General features: G+C 36.1%; 1 protein-coding gene across 5 annotated transcripts in view; it reads right to left on the bottom strand.

The window, feature by feature from the left end:
* map7b (microtubule-associated protein 7b) overlaps positions 1 to 19,449 on the bottom strand; it is a 42,869-nt gene extending 23,420 nt beyond the window's left edge. For all 5 annotated transcript variants that reach the window (XM_067371279.1, XM_067371280.1, XM_067371281.1 and 2 more), the window contains exon 1: positions 19,391 to 19,449. In XM_067371279.1, the coding sequence (XP_067227380.1) occupies positions 19,391 to 19,436 (46 nt within the window). In that variant the 5' untranslated portion in view covers positions 19,437 to 19,449. The remainder of the gene's footprint in view (positions 1 to 19,390) is intronic.
* Positions 19,450 to 22,810: the final 3,361 nt, after the last annotated feature.

Genomic DNA, 22,810 nt, shown 5'->3' with positions numbered 1-22,810 from the left:
TAAAGCTTTAAGTTCTCTCCCGAGACTTATTAAAATGAAGAGAAGAGAATAAGAGAATGTAATGCCTGAAAATGAGTCTGTGTGTGTCAAGCTGTGGGTCATGACGGTAAGGGAGACCCAGTGGTGTTTAACCCAGAAATTACCTTAGAGAGAATCACAAGCCCAAAAAATTATACGGATACTTCATGCTCCAACAGATTGTGCTGCTTACTATGCAAATTTGTAAGCGGCTCATAGAACTGCAAAAGACAATCCTAAACACACATGCTCCATCAAATGGTTTGATCTTTGTTAAATGTCTCTAATGGAAGCGATCATCCGATATATGCGCCATCTAAACAAACCTCAGGCTATTGTGGTGGTGAGACTTTAACATGACACCTGTGGGGCGTGTTTGTGTGAACACCTGACTTTGCCTTCGTGAAGCTCGCTAATAAAGGCTTTTCATTTGACCCATAGTATTTACTCAAATGCCTAAGGGGTGCAAAAACAATCAAATCTCAGAACAAAGTCAATGTTAGCTAGTCTATACATTCTTTTGAGATGACAAAAGATAGATCCGTTTACATAGTTACAATACCATCAAATCTTTCCTCTCGAGATCTGACAAAAAATGCATCGACTGAGCCACTTCTAGCAGGTTTTCTTTTTGCATTTTCTCTCCATTCCTGCACAGAACATAAAATGGTAACAGCTCCATGAACCTTTGGTCTGAGGCCCATGCCTGATTAGCTTACTAATCTGTGTCCTGAATGCCGGGCTGAACAGGCTGGTTAAGTATGTAGTGACGGAAGAACAGAATAAACAGGAAGAGTACACAGACACCAACCACCTACAGCGGCATTAATGAAATCATCACCTTAAAGAATTAGTCCAGAATTAAAATTTCCTGAATATTTATTCACCCCCATGTCATCCAAGATGTTGGTCTTTCTTTCTTCAGTTGAAAAAAAATTATGGTTTTTGAGGAAAACATTCCAGGATTTTTCTCCATATAGTGGACTTCAACAGGGACCAATGGATTGAAGGTCTAAATTGCAGCTTCAAATGGCTCTACATGATCCCAGAAGAGGAATAAGGGTCTTATCTAGCGAAGCGATCGGCCATTTTCTGAAAAAAATAAAAACGTATCAACATTTTAACCACAAATGCTCATCTTGCACTAGCTCTGCGATGCGCCACGCATAACGTAATCACACTGGAAAGGTCATGCGTGACCTAGGCAGAATTATTTTTTATTTTTTTTAGAAAATGACCAATCGTTTCACTAGATAAAACCCTTTTTCCTCGTCTGGGATCATGTAGAGCCCTTTGAAGCTGCACCGAAACTGCAATTTGGACCTTCAACCCGTTGATCCCTGTTGAAGTCCACTATATGGAGAATCCTGGAATGTTTTCCCTCAAAAACCATAATTTACTTTCGACTGAAGAAAGAAAGTCATGAACATCTTGGATGACATGGGAGTGAGTAAATTTTAATTCTGAATTGAACTAATCCTTTAAGGTAGTTACTGTACACAAACTTTGTTTAAACAATTAAACAATTGTTTAGCCAACAAACACACAATGCTAATGATGAAAAGGGCTCAAGATATGACGGCATACTGGTTTTTAGGGGTGGTATATTTACATACCGTAATATAAACAATATAGCAAAATCTCTAATGATAGACACTGTATACATGTCGTCAAACCGCAGAGATACAGGCACTGTTTAGCTAAGTCAAAGTCCAAGAAGTGTTGTTAGTGCACACTGACTCTATACTAACGTAACAGTCAAATTATTCACATAAAAAAAGAGAAAAAAATCTAGTGTGCCTAAGTGAGCATGTAGATTACTATGTAGAAGGAGGATTTAAGGTAAAATTCTCTCTTCGGGCTCTCTGATAATCAAATGAGAACAAACAGATAGATATGCAAAGTTGCAAACTAAAACACAAACACAGAAACACTGCGGTGTGACACTCCAGCAGTAGTCTTATTTTCTACTCCCATTAATGTTGTCCATCTTGGCTCTGCTTTGAACGGTTTCCATGCCAGTGTGTGCAGCGAAGCAGAACTGCTGGAGTCAGAGTGAAGCTGAAGACAAAACATCAGATAAATACTATGTAAATCAGGAGCCTGCTTTTGTTGCACAAGATAATATATGGAAGTGAGGAAGAGAAAGAATACCTGTTATAAACAAATGCTTGTTTAACAACTTACAAGACAGTTGTGTATGTGCTGCAAAATGACATGCACTGCATCCCGATTTGTACACAAGCCATCCGAAATAATAGAGATTAGGATTAATGCGTCACAAATAACAGTATGCTGAAAGTAGCTTTGCAGAGGAATATGGTGTCGAGGAGAGTCTCCCAGTTTTCCAGGTGTCAGACGATACAGCTGGGCAAAGGTCAGAGTTGAGACTAGTGTCGCTGACCTTAAGTTCACTTGTTTGTGAGCAGACAGACTGTGAAATCAAATGCGATCACTAACATGTCCCCACAACCTTCTAGACAGCACATATTTAATTCGGATAAATGACAAACATCTTCATGTGGCACAATCACTTCTACAAACACAATCCAGAATGGTTTGATTAACATGAGCAACCAAGTCAACTAAACAGTTCAACTACACTCATAGTCGTTTACACTCACCACCGTTTCATTTTTATTAGAAACATACCACTTCATGCACGAAATAACCAAAATATGCATATTCTAAGTGAAAAGCATTATAGAAATGTTTTTCAGAAATTCTGTTAAGTAAAGAAAACATTTAAAAGAATAATTTTCACAATTACAAATAATAGGCAACTATTTATTTTATTTATTGGTTTATTTGAATGGGGACAATACAGAAAACATGATTCCAGCCAAAAAATTAAAAATATGCATTGCACATAGATAGTCTAAGCATATGCTAATTTGAATCTCAGGTCCCTAGAAAGGGAAAGCCTTGCTTACCCTAGGTTAAAACTTGTAACTAGATGCAATTAGTTAAACATATTACACGTATTATTTTACGGATATTTTAATTTTGGAAACGTGCATGCTTACAATTTGTCCACATATAATATAAATGGGTCTGTATGCATAAATATTAGCCCAGCCTTTATATTTTAGGAAGGGTTTCCCTTGTAAATTTTGGGATCTTGGCACTAAAAAGCTTTAAAACCCCTGCTCTAGGAAACAGTGAACTGCACATCACTGACAGCTCTTACCTTGAATTTCACTCATAGTTTTGGAGAATTCAGGAAAACCTCATTCAAAACTCGTCTACATTGCCAAGGAAGCAATCCTAATCCAATACATCAGACCCAACCTCACGCATGCACAAAGTCCAAAGGACGTGACATCCATCACAGCCTGACGATAATGTGTGTGCTGATTCACTGACAGATAGAAGAGAGGAATATGTGATGGAGACATGGATGAGAAAAAAAACTGGACTTTCACCCCACCCCTTCAATCTGAAACTGATCGAGAGGAGACAGTAGATCCCCCTCTTTGAGCGTGTAAATGTGAGATTATAAATCACAATTGTGTGTGATTGCTGTGTGTGCAGCGCAGGAAAAAAATGCAAGATTAAAGAGAGGGAGAGGGAGAGGGAGAGAGAGAGAGAGAGAGAGAGAAATCAGCGATTAGTGTGCAATTCTCCACATGGCACCAGGATACAAGTGTGTGTGTGTGTGTGTGTGTGTGTGTGTGTGTGTGTGTGTGTGTGTGTGTGTGTGTGTGTGTGTGTGTGTGTGTGTGTGTGTGTGTGTGTGTGTGTGTGTGTGTGTGTGTGTGTGTGTGTGTGTGTGTGTGTGTGTATTGGAGCGGGAAGGCTCAGAGATCTGAGCAGCTTAGCACAGGCTAATGCTAAGCTTACAGAGAGAGGAAGAGAGGAGAGGAGCCTTACCCCCAACCAACCAGTACAAGGCAATTCAGAAAGAACGCAATTTCAAGGGTTAGCTAACCCAAAAATGAAAATTATCCCATGATTTACTCAACCTCAAGCCATCCTAGGTGTGCATGACTATCTTCTTTCAGACAAACAGAGTCAGAGATATATTTAAAAATATCCTGGCTCTTCCAAGCTTTATGATGGCAGTGAATAGGGGGCGATATTATGAAGGAAATTGCATCCATCCATCATAAAAAATAATCCATACGGATCCAGGGGGTTAATAAAGGCCTTCTAAAGAGAAGCAATGGGTTTTTGTAAGAAAAATATCCATATTTAAAACTTTATTAACTATAATAACTAGCTTCCGGCAGACGGACGTACACATTGATTTGCAGTGGAAGAGTGACCTCTGCTCCGACACATGACGTAACGACGTCATGTGTCACGCAGAGGAGAGAGCAAAACAAAACACCGGTCACAAATTAGAAGTCTAAAAGAGAAATGGAGGATTTCAGTATAAGAGAAGAGGAGTTTGAGTTTGTTGCCCAACCCTATTTGTTTGAACCATGAGAGGCATCTAAGCTTACACTAAACCTACATCCTACACCATACATCGCTTCCGGGGTTACTCTTGTGGCATAAGTCGACTTGCACAGTATACGTACAGTCGTCTGCCAGAAGCTAGTTATTTGAACTTATAAAGTTTTAAATATGGATATTTTTCTTACAAAAACGCTTTGCTTCACTTGAGAAGGCCTTTATTAACCCCCTGGAGCTGTATGGATTATTGTTATAATGGATGGATGATTTTTTGGGCTTCAAAATCTCGTCCCCCATTCACAACCATTATAAAGCTTGGAAGAGCCAGGATATTTTTAAAAGTATGTCTGATTGTGTTCGTCTGAGAGAAGATAGTCATGCACATCTAGGATGGCTTGAGGTTGCGTAAATCATGGTATAATTGAAATTTTTGGGTGAACTATCCTTTTAACACTATATTAGGGCCCTATAATTTCCACGATCACGGAATCGCAGACAGAATCGTGGAATCCGTTCATAAAAACAGAATTTATTATATAACGCGGAATATCATGGAATTTGTCAAATTTTTGATGAATGAATTAAAAACAGGGCAGTACACGCAAATTAAAGCGCGATATAGACCAGTGACTGTGAATATTAAACCGCAAAAAGACTATTTACACATGAATCCTGCATGTCTGTGTGACTCTTAAATTAATGATGCGGAAGCATGGTTTCATTTACCTCGCGCACGCACGCTGAAGCACACGCGACGCTCGCGGTGTTTTCGTCCTCTGTCGCCTCACTATATGAACGCATGAATTCATCTCCAGAGCTGCTCTGAAAGTCACTTCATCAGCATTTAACCGCTTCGTTTGAGAAAACTACCATCATAAACACAGAGAAACTCAAAGCTCTAGGCAAACCGTCAAAATAAAAGTTTGATTTAACTTGACAGAAACATATTACTGTTGTACAGTAGAATTTAGATGAATTTAACAATAAATTATTAAAATATATTTTTAAACAATAATCTCAGTGTTTCTTCCATGTTTTAATTTTAACAGTAAAGCTGTTGTGCAGCACATTGTTTGACAAAAAAAGTTTAATTTCATGATTAAAAGACAAATTAAATGGTATGCGTTCATTTGATTGCCAGAAAAATTTAAATACACAACGGAAACACAACAGAAAAAAATAATAATAATTAAATATTGTTGTTTTTAAGAATTCAATTAATTAGACATGCTTTTTGATTATTAAAATGGAATTAAACCATTAAAATGGAATCCAGAAAACAGAATTTGGTAAAAATAAAATTTGAGGGGAAAGAATAAAACGTTTATCATAGGGCCCTAAAAAAAATGTAATTTTTTTGTTAAACTTTTATTAAATTGTTGGTAAATTGGATTCATTATTCCAATTAATTACAAATGCTTTTTGATTACTATTAATTTAATTTAACCATTAAAACTGAGTCAAAAAATAAATAAAACGGAAAAAAACGGAATCCAGTAAAATAAAAAAAAAAAAAAAAAAAACGTAATTTGGGAAAAAATAAAACGGATTTCATAGGGCCCTACTATATGTTATTCCAGGGCGTATATGACAACACCAGCAGAATTTTACGCCACCAAATATTCAGGGCTCTCAGTTGACTCATCAAAACAATGTGAAAAATGACAGTCAATTTGAGTCTGAACTTTCACATGGTGATCAATAAAACAGCCTACCTATTTGTCTGTAACATTTGACTCAAATTTAACACCTTTTCCTTGGAATGCAGTTTTTCTCTCAGCAAGTGATCGATGACCAGCTTAGACACATTTAGTGTACGGTCTAGATTTACTGCCCTTCCTCCCCTGCCAAACAACAGGGTGCTAGTTTATCCAGTGAGCACTTTGAGAATTGAACAAGAGAGAAACCGTAGCATACTAACAGCACAGAATAAGTCTAACATTATTTGGTGTTGACAACCACAAGCGTGATTCTCAAAATGTCCTGTTCATTCAGAAGTGTCCTTTTTTAATTATCGAAAAACTAGGGCTGCATGTTTTATTTTATTTTATGAATTTAATATACATTTACTATTACTAGGTTTAAATATTTGCAAAAAATTAAAATATGCTTTTAAAACATCCTTATCCAGTAAATCACAAATAACTGAAAAACTCATGTAGCCTTCAAACATTGTTGTGGAAAATGTGGGGACTTTGAGACAAAAGGGTTGAGAAGCACTGGTCTAGAGGCTATTCATGGCTTTAGCTCCAGCGAGACATCAGTGTGTGAGTTCTGAGGGATTTTTGACCCAGCTGAGCCACACTGTACAGTCTTGTGACCCAAATCTGAGCATGTGAAAAGTCAAAGCGCGAGTCATACCTCATAGGTTGAAGAGCTAACATACACATGCACTTGTGTTTGCTTTACATTTTAATGTGAGGTGGTTTAGGGCCAGTTGTCATTAGAAAGCTTACACAAAAGTGATTATGTTGTTTCAGATCTTGAATACTGGTATGAATCTACATTCCTAATTCATACATACAGCTTTTATTCTCAGTCTGAACAGCATCCACCTTTATGTGGAGCCTTCCAGTCAACTATCAAGAGCTGCACTGCTGTTTACATTCCACCTACCGGTGGTCATGTGACCCACCCACAGCCTAGGACATCCTGTCCAACTTGACAGTCATCTGCCACTGCCGTAGCGACAATGGGTGGGGCAAAACAGTCACACCCAACAAAAGAAGAGAGCAAAAATCTTTCCTGCTCAGTCGAAGTGGTGCTGAAACACTAGACACTCAAGATGGATTAATGTGTTTTTTGCCTCTTCAGTGTAATAGATATGATGCTGATATAGACTGACATCATTTTCTGTATTCACAAAACTGACAATGATACTCATGTATGTGCACAGATACTAAATCAGCTTACGAGGATACTCAAAAATACTGAAACAACCTGATTTGCCAGTCAAATTAACTTATCTAACCTACAATTAACTAACTAAACATTTAAAAATGTAGCACTTTTGTATTTTAGGTCAGTCTAAGCATGAGTGGTTCAGAACACAAGGTGTCTCAAATAGAGGTCGACCGATTGATCGGTTTTGCGGATTAATTGGCACAAATTATGTTTGCCGTCAAGGCTGAGAGGACGCCAACATTAGTAGTACCTCAAATGGTTAAAACAGTCTGAGCAAATCCAACCCAATTGTTTTTAATGTCACGATTGTTACCATCTGTTTGCATTACTTTATCATTTTTATGCATTCCTTTGCAAGAAATGTTGCATAATTTAAAGCTAGCGATGTGAGAAAGCAAATTGATATGTTCATGTAGCCGAAAGAAACAACAGAAATGCATCCGATTTCAGTTCTTTTTATCGTTACTGTAACACATATTTTGATATGTTGATTAGATAATCATCAAGTGTTCTAAAACAGAAGCAAATGATGTGTGAGAGTGTACATACAACATACATATATGATTTCAATGCTATGGCCTTTGTGTAGATATTTAAAGATGGCCATCTTCAAGCATGACTGTTTGGATTTATGTGAAATGGTAACACTTTACAATAAGGCCCTGTTTCCAACTGGTATTAAGATGCATTTTGGCTGATCGGTTCACTAGTGGACGAAGCACAAGTACAGGTGTAAATGGGGTGTAAAACATTTTGAGCTTGTCCACGTTCAACCACTTCCAGAGGTAGTTGAAAAAGCATTCAACTGGATGGCTTTCATAATGGAAACTAGGGCTGGGTATTGCTACAATTCTCACAATTCGATTCGATTACTATTAACATGCTTTCGATATTGATTATTTTGAATGTAGTATTTCAGTTATAGTAGGCCTACATGGCAAATTTTCTAGAGGAAAAAAATGCTGTAAACTACACATGGGAGTCAGTTGGTACTACTATAATAATATTAAATGTTAAATTAACTTATTTATATACAAACACTTAAATTAGGCCTACACTCAATGATGTTTTTCTTATAAATAAACTTTAGAATTACATAATCATATTTCTTCTCCAAATTGGTTTTTTATTTTTAAATAAACATTTAAATCGTGGCTGTCAAACATGCTTTAAATATTGAATAACATTAAAAATTATAATGAATATGTAACGGTGCATAGCTATATTTATCAGAATGCTGCTTTCTAGAGTTCACTTTTCTAGCTGACTAACGAGTTTATGGTCACTGTTTTCTGGAGGTAAATGTGACGTTACGTTTTATTGACGTCTTTCCGAGGTTGAAACACAGATTGAGCAATTATATAAGAAATGATACGGATTTCACTCATTTGTACTGTATCTTTTAACATACCTTCAGATGTTTAGTCATGTTTATTTCACACTGTAACTGGTATTAAAGCAAAGGAGAGGATGTTCACATGCGCTCGTGCCGCCGCTTCTCTTTAGCGCCTCAGTTAAAGCGATCTGTCACGTCACATTAAACGGCGCCAAAACGGTATTTATTTTTAAGATGGACGTCATTTGAAATCTGAGACTTTGCTTCATATCAAAAGTAACAAAGTACAAAGATTATTGTGATTTATTGGATGGGAGACGCTACATGTTCTGTTCATTCATCAACTGAAAACAGACTAATCAATATTGTTTCATAAAAATGAGAAATCAATATTTTTTGTATTTGAACAGCCAAAAAAGACCGCCTTTTCTCCATCTACTGAACTAATTTGTTATGGGAACATTATGGGAAGCGCGCTAGCAAGATGGGATTTAAACTTTGTCAGCTGAAGACCCAAGTTTGGTGTGAAGATGAAAAACGTACCAAGCACAATGTCCTCAACATTCCTGATTTCTTAACAGTATTCGTCACGGTCTTGCGTCTGTCAGAGCAGAAAGGAAAGCTCTCCATATGTTTTTTCATCATCTCTGTGCACGTTCATATGTAAATTGTGCAAGTTATTCTATACATTAGATCGAAAGATCTGAAAAAAAAAAAAAACATGCGTTTATCCGCCCATAGACCCTTCCTCAAAGAAATCAGGACAGAAGCGGGTAAAAGTTATTGCATTATGAACCAGCATGAATTATTAAAGTATAATTAATATATTAATATTTAGATTTATTTCATTTAACAAGTATAGTACATCTTCATGGTTCAGCACTGTTTTTTATTTTTGTAATAAAGTTCAGCATTAGTTTACTTGGGGTATTTTGTTTGTTTTCATTCAGTATCAATTTTAAAAACGATCATCGGTTGGTTAATCGGTTATCGGCCAGCGAGGTTCAACCTAGTTACCGTTATCGGTAAAATCCACTATCGGTTGACCTCTAGTCTCAAAACCTTGTGAGCTGCCTAACTAGATTGCCTTTTTAAGCTTAAAGGGTTAGTTCACCCCAAAATTAAATTTCTGTCATTAATTCCTCACCCTCCAATAATAAATCGGCGTTCAGACATAGAAACTGGAAGCGCTGGAAGTAAACAACGTATGAGAATGACACCAAAGAGAAGAGTTTGTTGAATAAAGTTGTTATTTTTGTTTTGTTTTTGCACACAAAAAGTATTCTCATCACTTCATAACATTAAGGTTGAACCACTGTAGTCACATGGACTATTTTAATGATGTTTTTAATACCTTTCTTGGCCTTGAAATTGGTAATTACGTTGCTTTCTCAGAAACCTTTCAAATTTCATCAAAATATCTTAATTTGTGGGTGAACTAACCCTTTCACATCTGTGATGTCCAAACTGCTGTCTAGGCTGGTAAGTTGAGACACAGCCATATACTAAAAAACTGCCAATGCAGACGGATACAAACCTAAAAGAAACTATCTGAAGGCGTTAGCAACTGAGTATTAAGGCCACACTTTCATTACGCACATGAATCTGGGCTCTAAATGAGGCTGTCCTGAATTCTCATGAGATTTTCAATTCTATGCACTTTGATTTTCATCAAGACTAAAATTTATATATATATTTATATATATTTTAAATGAGGTAACAATGTTTCAAGTTGCTTTGCAGTTTCACAATTTAAATTTAAAAGATATATTCCATGTAGTCTCTCAAAATAAAACTGAACAAATATTATATGTACTAATTACATATAATATCTCATAATAACAAGTTCAATTAAGTATAATAAAATATAATAAATATTCACACATCTGTAACCCTGCACTGCTCTGCAGTTTTCTGATCCTTACCAACCAGTTCAAAGCCAAAAACAACTTTTAACAACAACAAAAGCTGATATCAAAATATGCAAACAAACCCTCTTAATAGGCCAAGTATTAGCCTAGCACCCCTGAGAGACTTACATCAGCTTTTTAATCTTTCCTATCCTGACCTCCCACATACCTCCTCCTTTCCTTCGTCTCTTGCGACTGCGCTGTCCCTCCTCTTCCTCAGCGATGGTGGAGAGAGACGGGATAGCCGACCTGCAGGCCCCCCTCCTCATCCTGAGGGGGGCCGGCATTCTCCCCTCTTCTCCTCTGTCTCTCTCTCTCAGTACCCAGTGCTGCTAACAGCTAACACCCCACACATCTCCTCTCAATGCTCTCAGATGATACGGCATGCAGTAGGAAGAGTGACAGACACAGCAAGAGCTGCAAGATGCGGCAAGACAGATTGAAAGGAAAGAGAAAGATGAGCCAAAACTCCTTCCAGTCCAGTCCCAGCTTACTGACGCTCCTGTAATCCACAGAAACGGCCAGCTCTCTTCCTCCTTAAGCCTGAGAGACACGGCTGCTCTAGTTGCTGATGCTGCCACTGTCTCTCTAAGGTCTGTCTCTCTCGCTCTCTCTCTCTCTCTCCCTCTCTCTCAGGCCCTTATAGAGAAAGTACCACAGACTGACAAATGCACTGAAACACTGCCTCACACACGCATACAGTCCTCTGTTTCCTACTGAAATATTCAGTATGAAGACCAGCAAGGTGAGCCAGCGGATTAATGGACACCATGACAGCTATGGCACACAGAATAGTGGGATAAAATGGCCTGGAAAGAGATCAATTATAGCCCATCCTACAATGTAAAGCACACACACACACACACAAAAAATCTTGAATTCACTTATTCTCACTGCTTAAGGTGCAGTCACTTTTGCAACATTGGCAAAACTTTGCTAGCAAAAAGGTCCATTATATGAAGCACAGCTCACAAAGTCATTTTCAAAACAAGCAGCTTTCTGAAGATCATCCCTAGTCTCTGTATTTGTTTGAGAGTGCATGAAAGCTAGCGTTGAATTGTCTGAGGCAAGGCCATAACATTGGGGGAACCATTGGGTGTGTTATTGGGTAATTTTTTATTAAAAGGAATTAAATAATTAAAAGATTAAAAGGGATTTAAGGGAATAACAAAAAAGAAACAAGAAGGTCTACTGTACACTCTAAAAAGAAAAATGCTGGGTTAAAAACAACCCAAGTTGGGTTGAAATGGACAAACCCAGTGATTGGGTTAAATGTTTGCCTAACGTGCTGGACAGTTTTATTTAACTCAACTAGTGTTTAAAAATTACTATATGGCTGGCTTAAAATTAATCCAAAATAGGTTGGAAATTAAACACATAATTATTAGAGGCAACAATAATACTCAAAAGGTCAACATTTATTAAGCAATTTAATAAATGTTAATTTCCAACATACTTTGGGTTCATCTTCTTAACCCTTAAATGCATACCTCGGGTCTTTAGTGACCCGGGACGTCATTCACTACCCTCCTCCTCGTTCATTTTTTAAAGTTAGACATCAACCTTCTTGGTATTCCTCAATCAATTCATTGTAAAGAATATAACAAGAAAAAAAATCATAAAATTATAAAAGAATGCCTATTTTTGTAAAAAATTGTATAGGGTCGCAAACAACCCGAGGTACGTATATTTTTTCTGCACAACAATAATTGAATCTTAGATGATGGAATAAATGCAATTCACCTTTATCCCACAAGGTGGCAATGTTTGATACATAATGCTGAAGTGACGACTCATTTAGACAAAAATGAAATAATTAGAAAAACATGAAATGGCTCAGCAATGTACTGCAGAGCAAGTACTGAACGCAACCAAATATGACTGTAACTGTTACTGGATGGATCTGGTGAAGCTGTTAGCGATCGAAATATTGATTTTGAAGATGTTGAAAATTATATAGTTTTAAGAATACGTTTGAGATCGCGAATGGGCTCATATTCCTGACCTCAAACATAAAACTATCCCATTATTTGCTGAATTTACTGGGAAATGAGCTCTGACGAGGACAGCGGTGATAGCATAAAACATCTGCTCAGAATGAGCCCTTTCAAGCTCCAAAAGGTAACAAAATACAATTGATTTTATTCTTCTGTAATTGTTACTCTAATATCAGAGGAGTTTTATGTTATCGTGACAGGTAGAGATCCTTCCGTGTTAGATATTGTTCCGGGTCGATAAAGACCCGAATATGTAAGAATGATTGGCGAAACAGTCATGCATTTAAGGGTTAAGCAAGCAATACAGTAATTAAAAAATATATAGTTGAGGTTTGTCTAGGGCAATATAATTTCCGCGATCACGGAATCCATTCATAAAAACGGAATTTACTATATATTGCAGAATGTTACGGAATTTGTCAAATTTTTGATGAATGAATTAAAACAGGGCAGTACACGTAAATTAAAGCGCGATATAGACTAGTGACTGAATATTAAACCACAAAAAGACTATTCAAACATGAATCCTGCATGTCTGTGTGCCTCTGAAATGAATGATGCGGAAGCGCAGTTTCATTTACCTCACACACACTCGCGCGGGGGCACACGGTGTTTTCGTCCTCTGTCGCCTCACTATATGAACACACAAATTCATCTCCAGAGCTGCTCTGAAAGTCACTTCATCAGCATTTAACCGCTTCGTTTAAGAAAACTACCGTCATAAACACAGAGAAACTCAAAGCTCTAGGCAAACCGTCAAAATAAAAGTTCGATTTAACTTGACAGAAACATATTACTGTTGTACAGTAGAATTTAGATAAATTAATTTAATAATAAATTATTAAAATATATTTTAAACAATAATCTCAGTGTTTCTTCCAAGTTTTAATTTTAACAGTAAAGCTCTGTTGTGCAGCACATTGTTTGACAAAAAAATAAAAAATAAAAATTAATTTCATGATTAAAAGATAAATTAAATGGTATGCATTCATTTGATTGCCAGAAAAATTTAAACAAAACAGAACTTCTGAAGAAAAAAAAAAATTTTTTAATTAATATTGTTGTTTTTAAGAATTCAATTAATTAGACATGCTTTTTGATTAAAATGGAATTGAACCATTAAAATGGAATACAGAAAACAGAATTTGGTAAAAAATAATATTTGAGGGGAAAGAATAAAACGTAGGGCCCTAAAAAAATGTAATTTTTTTGTTAAACTTTTACTAAATTGTTGGTAAATTGGACAAGATTCATTATTTCAATAAATTAGACATGCTTTTTGATTACTAAAATGTAATTTAACCATTAAAATGGAGTCAAAAAATAACCCAGTTTTTAACCCAGCATATTTTAGAGCGTAGTTAAGTAATGTTTAAATTATTTGCAAATAATATTTTTTTTTTAAATATATTCACTCTTATTTGTATGTCTAATATGTCAAAAATGCAAAACATTTCTTGTCTCGTCACATTCAGTCATGAATTACATTAATCATATCATATTAATCCAATTATAGCAGGTTTTCCATTCAAAATGGCGAGCATTTTGCATCACTGGATATTAATGTCAATCACTGAATATTTCAATCATAAAACAGTCATCAAATATTAAACGTTTAGCTACTTACACGCCACATACTCTTTCACTGCTAAAACGAAAGCATTGCATTGGAATTCGCACTCGTCTTCTGTGAACAGTAAGCCCCGCCTTCTTTGATTTGATTGGCTAGTTCTGACAGTGATGAGCGCTGCTAGACCGCTGAGGCAGACCAGCCTAAAAATGTAACTTTTAAAACTTTTTTTGTCCTCCTAACAACAAACAGAGCTGTGCATAATGGAGAACAGCAGAGCAGCATTAATAATATCAAATATTCGGGGGGGGATGGGACAATTTGGCCATTTCTAATTTTGTCCCCCTCCATGTCTATGGTTGTTACAGCCCTGGTCTGAGGTGGGATGACTGTCTTAAGGTGCGGTCACATTTACCGTTGTGAAAATGACTTCTTTGTGCTTCTTACAATGAACCTTTTTGCCAGCAAAATTTTGCCAATATGCTGCTATTGTGACCCCACCTTTAGCAGTGAGAAGAAGTGTGCTTTACATTGTAGTTTAAACACTAGACATGGCTCACATATGCTCTCAAACAAACACATAGACTAGGGATGGGTCGGGATGATCGCCTAGTCATCCAACAGTGTTTGAACATCAAAAGAGCTGCGAGTTTGCTCAAATTGAATGTGATGAGTCAAAAGGATTGGGTACGACAAACATCCTTCCATTGTGTTGTATTTGCTGGCTGCATGCAAAACCAAACAGTCTGATTCACAAACAAATGACAAACAAGCCAGTTCTTTAAATGAATTGGAAAAGTTGTGTTTTAATCAGTCTAAAGAAATGCTGAATCCATTAGAGAAGTCCCAGTCTTTACTACCAGTGGATAAGAGTATGTGTGTTTATGAATGAGAAACATCTGATAAGTCAGTTTACAGCCAACAGGTGAATGACACGTAAAGATCAACCTACGACCTACTGCAAACTGAAAGCATCATATATGACTTTCACACACAAACACAAAACTGCTATGCAGTACTGAAATACAGTAATCAATCAGTGCACAGTTGACTAAAACCACTAATAACTTCCTAAATGTTTGCAACTTTAAATCCTTATACTACTTTAATCCACTATACCACCAATATAAATAAAGCTATTGTTTATACAGTAAATCCTACGCGCAATTATTCCCACATATTCTGTTAAGCAACTCATGTGATACTAATATGCGGTATTTAACATATCTACCTTTATAAGAGACACTTAACATGCACTGCAGCACTAATCTTCAATGCATGTTGCACAAATAAGCAAATACCAAATAAAATTATGTGTACTGAATCCATAAAACTGCATAAGCAAACAGATTCTTGTAAACTTTACTGGCAAACATTAAATAGAGTATTCAAATACTGACGTTATCAAGGTCCGTTTTTTTTTTCCACATCCATTCTGAGCCACTTCCAAATGTGGTTTTAAAGAGGACATATTATGCCCCTTTTCACAAGATGTAATATAAGTCTCTGGTGTCCCCAGAATGTGTCTGTGAAGTTTCAGATAATTTATTATAGCTTGTCAAATTTGCCCCTATTTGGGTTTGAGCAAAAAACACAGTTTTTGTGTGTGTCCCTTTAAATGCAAATGAGCTGCCGCTCACGGCCCCCTTTCCAGAAGAGGGCGGAGCTTTAAGAGCTCACGCTTCGGCTGCTCAACAACAACAAAGCTGGAGAATCTCACGCAGCCAAAATGAGGATTGTCAGTACGGTGTTCAACCTTACATTAACAGTTAGCATGCTTTGCTCTAATTTTTGCCATGGCGTTAGAACTGGTACACCGTTGTTGCTTGTGAAAACAAAATGGCGGCGCCGTGGCCGGAAAAGTGCAGATTAAGAGGCTGTAATATGATAATAAGATCCCCTTCCTACGTCACAAGTGGAGCGAAATCTGAGTGGCTAATTTTTTCACATGCTTACAGAGAAAGGCTCACCAAAACAAAGTTACTGGGTTGTCCTTCTTCACGTTTTCACGTTTCACCAGGGAACCGATTATAGCAATTAAACATGGAAAAAGTCTGATTTTCATGATATGTCCCCTTTAAATCATACACATATCCGATATCTGATTTGCATCTAAACACATATCCGATTCCCCTTGGAATTCCAAAAGAGAGCAACAAGTTTGCGCACGAAGATAGATGTTTAATGTCATATTACGGAGCAGGCAAAACTAGATGAAAACTTTATATACAGAAATTGCGCACACAGAAACATTCAGGAGCATGTAATTTAATAAATAAAACAGTGTCGCTACTGAAAGTTACATTATATTTCTCAGCAATAAGGGGATAACTTTACTGTTTTTGTAAAGAAACTTATAGCTTCACTTGCTCTCTCTCTCTCTCCTTTAATTCATTAGAATTCATTCAAATATAGGCCTAGTCTTACTGCGCTATTTTTCTTCTAAATTATAGATCCATAATATCCGTAAATCCCTAAATCTGCTGGTCTATAACCGTTCAGTTAGATTTTGCACAGCAAACATCCATGACAGCTTTTAACTTATCCATGCTGGCAAATAATAATACCACCTGACGTGAATTATATACACTCAAAAAAATGATTCTAGCTGCTTGTTCAGTTTATTTAAATAAAATAAGCTGAACCAACACAAATCTTTAGTTTTTTACTTAATTGGCATTCGCACTCAATTGTATTATGTTAAATGAAATTAAATTTGCAAAATGTTAGGTCAACCTAAACCATTTGTGTTGGGACTACATGAATCATTTATGTTGCATTGATTGAACCTGGGCAGTGGATTTCTAGTTCCCAGCATGCTTTGCGTAGGGAAAGATTGGGACAGTAAATGTTGAACTTAAGTGCTGTTTAATGTGTTTTTTAGTAAAGGGAAATATCTTTTAAAGTTTGAAGTTCAGTTATATTTGACATTTAAAAGAGTTTATGTTATGTCGATTTTTTGAGGTTACCATTATGCTGAAGTGTAGACCTTGTGGTTAGGCTCTAGGTGGCTATGTAAAACAAATTTATATTGTTTTCAACGAGCATTAACTGTGCTCAAGCCAGTAATGAGAAGTTCTTTATCTGATCATTACTTGCATGCTATAAATGTTACTTAGCATATGAATAAGTGTTATTTTAGTTTAGTTTTTATAGAAATATAAATAAATTACTTGGAGGGCCAGCACAAATTTTACACAGTCTACATATGGTCATCAGCTTTTCCCCTCTCAATGGTAATGAAACATGTATGTCTGTGTACAACAGCTACTCAAAACCTAAGCACAAGCGCACATCTTCACCATGATGGTAACAAAAAAAAAAAAAAAAAAAAAGCACTGGTTGGATCAACAAGAATGAATTATGTTCAGGAAACATACACAGAATACGTCAAATGAAACTGGTGTGATCTCATTCAATTAGGATGAATTTCACTCATTAGTACAATTAACCTAGCTTAAGTTCAAATAAATCAGTTCAACTGTGTGGAAATAGGTGTCATAATTGAATTAAGTTAGACCAACAAGTTATTTTTTTGAGTGTAAATAATTTTAATACCACGGCCATTCAAAACCCGAGGGTCAACCTTGTCATAAATCGATTACCAACAGAACTGATTAATGTAAACGCAGGTATCAGATACTAGTCGTGTGACTTGTGTCTAAAGAGAATGGAAACATAGGCAGGACACACACAAAAAAAAAAACTGGATATGGTCAAAAGACCTAAATGCAGTCTATACGAACTGCGTGGTCATTTCAGATTAGACATGAAAATGCATTTATACTCACGTGTCATTTTTTTCCACATTGCTTACTATCCTGAGCAAATCAATGCAAAAATTTGCATTAAACACTCTGAAAAGATCTGATTCATTTAGATGCTAACTCATTCAAATATTCTGAGAGAGGAAGATACAATTAGCATAGCTACAATGAAGCCGTCATTAGAGGATGCAGCATCATCTACACCTCATGTTTCAGTCATATTACAAAAACTATTGCTTTGTTCCGTTCACACATTTAATAGAAACATCAAAAAAAAAAGAAACTGCAAATTGTATATGCAACGGATAGTTAATGCTTACATTGATCAGCAACACAAACACACATTTAGCACATCAATCTATCTAGAACTAGAAAACAAAACACACTATCACACCTACAGTACTCTATATCTCTGTGTCCTATTTTTCTCGATTCATAATAGGGAAGGAGGCACAGGAATCTGATCTTTGCCCCCTCAAGCCCTAAGAAAGACTGACTTACACTTTAACCAGTAACACTGTTGTTGTCTGTGCCTACAATATTATATTATATTATATATAGGCACAGTTTGGTAACCACAAAGGAAAAATAATATGTCTATTAATCGAATGAATTGTGAAAGGTTCCTCTAGAAATTAACAAATATCTGCCTGACCAATATATCAATCTGATATATAATCGACTTTAATCGTCATAATCTAATATTTACTGACTTAATGCAGACACAAAACCATATACCATCATATCATACCAATCATAACATTTTTATAATATTTTTACTTTACTTTCCTAGCAAGTTCTCATTTCTCCAATGGCCAAAGTCTTAGCTCATTTCTATTTTCAAAAAGTGATATGGGTTGGACCAGACATTTTAGTCACGAGGATTAAGACAAATAAGACAATTTGATAGTGGATAATAAGAGGGTTATGAAGATGACAATGTGACAATGTGATTCACTCACCTGAACACTTATTAACAAACAAAACAAATTAAGATAGAATTATTACACCTGACAACACCTGACTTTTTAGAGCTGGTTTCGCGATATTTAGCCTATTTGACTGTACAAATAACACAACAATACAAGTAAAATACAACAAAAACATCAGATATGATCGCGTAGAACACGCGCGCGCGCGCACGTACGTACGTACGTAACAGGTGCTCCGCTCAAAACTGCATTTAAACGCGTTTAAACTAACTTAAACAGAGTCAGTGTCACATAAAAACATAAACCAATGGTGTTTTCTTTGTGAAAACTGATGTAAACACCCGCTGGCAGTGCTTTGGCTCAGCGTTTAGGCTGATTTACTGATTTAATCCCTTTCCTCTGACCGGCTCGCGCTGCTTCTGAGGTGAAAAAAGTGTGTTATTTCGTGACAAGTTTCACCAACCAGCTTTAAACATAGATGAGGGTTTGCTACACTCGTTTGGAAGCAGGACAGTACTTTAGGACAAACTTTACACGAAATAAACAGACTCTCACCTTGGCTGGAGCTCTGACAGACGTCGCTTCCATCCCGCTCCGCCATTTCACCGACGTCACATGAGAGGATTAGTGAGCGCGCTTAATACAAAAGCGGCGGTTACGCGCCTCTAGCGGACAGGTGCAGAATAACAGGTAAATAGAATACTAGTTCTTGTCTGACTGCAAGAGCTCTTTGCTAATAGTGTTCAATTTCAATAATTAGTGTTAAAGGGAGAAACTACAGGAAAACATCCAAAATACACATTTAAGTGTATATTTTATAACACTTTATCTATATGCGTCTATAGATTTCAATTACAGTAAATATCTTTAAAGGCCGTTTTCTCAAAATGACTTTTTTCTCCTGTTCTGAGTCAGAAATCTCCACTTCAGCAGATCTTACATACACCAAACTTTACAGGTGTATCTATATTTTGAAGGTTTTTACTGAGCGATTTGTTGATATATAATTAGCCTGATTTTATGCAACATTTTATTCCTAAAAAAATGGTGAATTATTTTTTTTTTTCTGGCTGTTGATAGTATTTTCTGATTTATGGAATGATAAAAAGAGATATCCAAAATTATCTCTGTAAAAACCTTTGAATTCAATAAGTCCAAAAAATTAAACAAGAATTTTGAACCTGACGTCATCCAATATTCAGATTTTTGTTCTAGAAATGTATGCAAATTAGCGCATATATAAACCCTCATTTGCATATTTAAACATAACATTTTAGAAAACTTGTAATACAAATAATGTCTGCAATTTTTAATATAATCAATCAGCTAGGTAATCAATCAATTATTTATTTCTTTTTAATATAAGAATTATTGTATTATAATAAATATTATAACTAATATTTAAATAAAACATTTTGATATCTATAAATCAATTAAATAATTGTAATTAAGACACTCAGCATGCACTTGCGTGAATGTGTTGCCATCTAGGGGTATTTAACTTCATGTTATTTGTTAGTAATTCAAATTCTGCTTTTCTTAGACACTAATGGGTGATCTTTTGAGAACTTTGAGATATAAAACATTTTTCAATTCACATAGCACTTTTCACGATACATATTGTTTCAAAGCAGCTTTACAGAGAATGTATGTCAACATTACAATTTAGAGAATGCAGTTAGCTAATAATGTAATAATTTAGGCAATTTAATTTACAATCACTGTTAGCAGTTTAACTGAAGGTAGAAGCAATGAGCTCCTGGAAATAATGAATTCATATTAGCAATAATTAGGATATATAGAAATTTGGGAATGTGCATGTTGATCCAGATGTTGGTCATCTGAAGTCCTCGCAAGAGTTGGCCTCGTCTCTTCAAAGGGAAGACCAAGTTGTAAATACTAAATATTTTATTCTTGCTGCCTTCATTGCAAATTTGAGTCTACTAAACACTGATGAAGTGTTTGTGTGTTTTTCGTGTAATGTTATGACATATCCAGAAGGTGGCACCAATTTACAGTACACTTTCACAACTTCAAAATATGTATATGTCCCATCTGGACCTCCATCCATGATCTCAACATGTTTGTATAACGGCTTCAGTGAGAATTAGGTTTAGGAGTAGGGTTATTAATATATATCTGAGTATAATAAGTCAATGGCTGTCCCAAAGCACCATGATGTGATGTGTTTGTGTGTGCACGTGTGTATTTTGCCCTGAGCATGTTGTTATTTTTGGGAGTGACCTTATTTGACATCTCTCTTTTACACAAACAAATGCATAAAATATCAGAAAAAAAAATATTTCTACGAATTGTTCTGTTCAGCTTAACACAGAATGTACAAAAACAGAACAATAAGCCGTGTATTTTTGGATTGTATGGTTTAATATTGAATATCCCCGGATAACCTCTAATCCACATACACGCACCCCATGCTTTTTGTTAATCAATCCATCATCCTGGCTGCTCACACACATCACACATCCCACATGGTTATTAAGAAGCATTATAAAGTAGATAAATGAGAACATGAAGGTACTAAATCTCTCCCTCAGTCTCTCGTTCTCTTTCTAGAGCAGCACTGCTGTTTTGGGAATGGGCCATCTCATTAGTGAGAGTTTCATTACGCTACATAAGCCCTGAACACTTTCTCTCCTCCTCATGTCCTCTATCCCACCTCAGCTCCGACCTCAGCTCCCCTCAACATACAAGTAAACATGTGAAACAACATAAAAGACACATCACAGGCAACTCTTTCTCTGAGTTAGGTGACATTATGCACTTGACTTCTGTCAACCAGGACAAGTTTAGCAGGAATCGTGTGTGTGTGTGACACGTTTTACCTGTTTTACTTTGTTTTTCTTTTACTCCACCTGCATGTGTATTGAATTCTGCTGTATCATATTGTGTATCACAACTGAGCTGCAACTGTATTGAAGTAAAATGGCCTCTACATCATATATATCATTATGAAGCAAAATTTAATATCTAACTTATTTTAAAGAATGATAGTGTAAATGCACTTTTCATCCAAAAGTCATGTGTACTGAACATTACATAATTGTATTTTACTGTATTGGAACTGTATTGCTTTTTATACCGACAGACAGACAGATAGATGGACAGATGGATGGACTGATGGACGGACAGACAGACAGACAGATAGATGGACAGATGGATGGACTGATGGACGGACAGACAGACAGACAGATAGATGGACAGATGGATGGACTGATGGACGGACAGACAGACAGACAGATAGATAGATAGATAGATAGATAGATAGATAGATAGACAGACAGACAAACAGATAGATAGATAGACAGACAGACAGATAGATAGACAGACAAACAGATAGATAGATAGATGGACGGATAGATAGACGGACAGATAGATAGATAGACAGACAAACAGATAGATAGATAGATGGACGGATAGATAGATAGACAGACAAACAGATAGATAGATAGACAGACAAACAGATAGATAGATAGACAGACAGACAGATAGATAGACAGACAAACAGATAGATAGATAGATGGACGGATAGATAGACGGACAGATAGATAGACAAACAAATAGATAGATAGACAGACAAACAGATAGATAGATAGATGGACGGACAGATAGATAGACAAACAAATAGATAGATAGATAGATAGATAGATAGATAGATAGATAGATAGATAGATAGATAGATAGATAGATAGATAGATAAACAGATAGATAGATAGATGGACGGATAGATAGATAGATGGACGGATAGATAGACGGACAGATAGATAGACAAACAAATAGATAGATAGATAGACAGACAAACAGATAGATAGATAGATGGACGGATAGATGGACGGACAGATAGATAGACAAACAAATAGATAGACAGACAGACAGACAGACAGACAGACAGACAGACAGACAGACAGACAGACAGACAGACAGACAGATAGATAGATAGATAGATAGATAGATAGA

This window comes from Chanodichthys erythropterus, chromosome 20 (assembly GCF_024489055.1).
Source record: "Chanodichthys erythropterus isolate Z2021 chromosome 20, ASM2448905v1, whole genome shotgun sequence".
NCBI lineage: Eukaryota > Metazoa > Chordata > Actinopteri > Cypriniformes > Xenocyprididae > Chanodichthys > Chanodichthys erythropterus.
The sequence above is the reverse complement of the archived record's forward strand: the minus strand, read 5'-3'. Positions and strand labels throughout refer to the sequence as shown.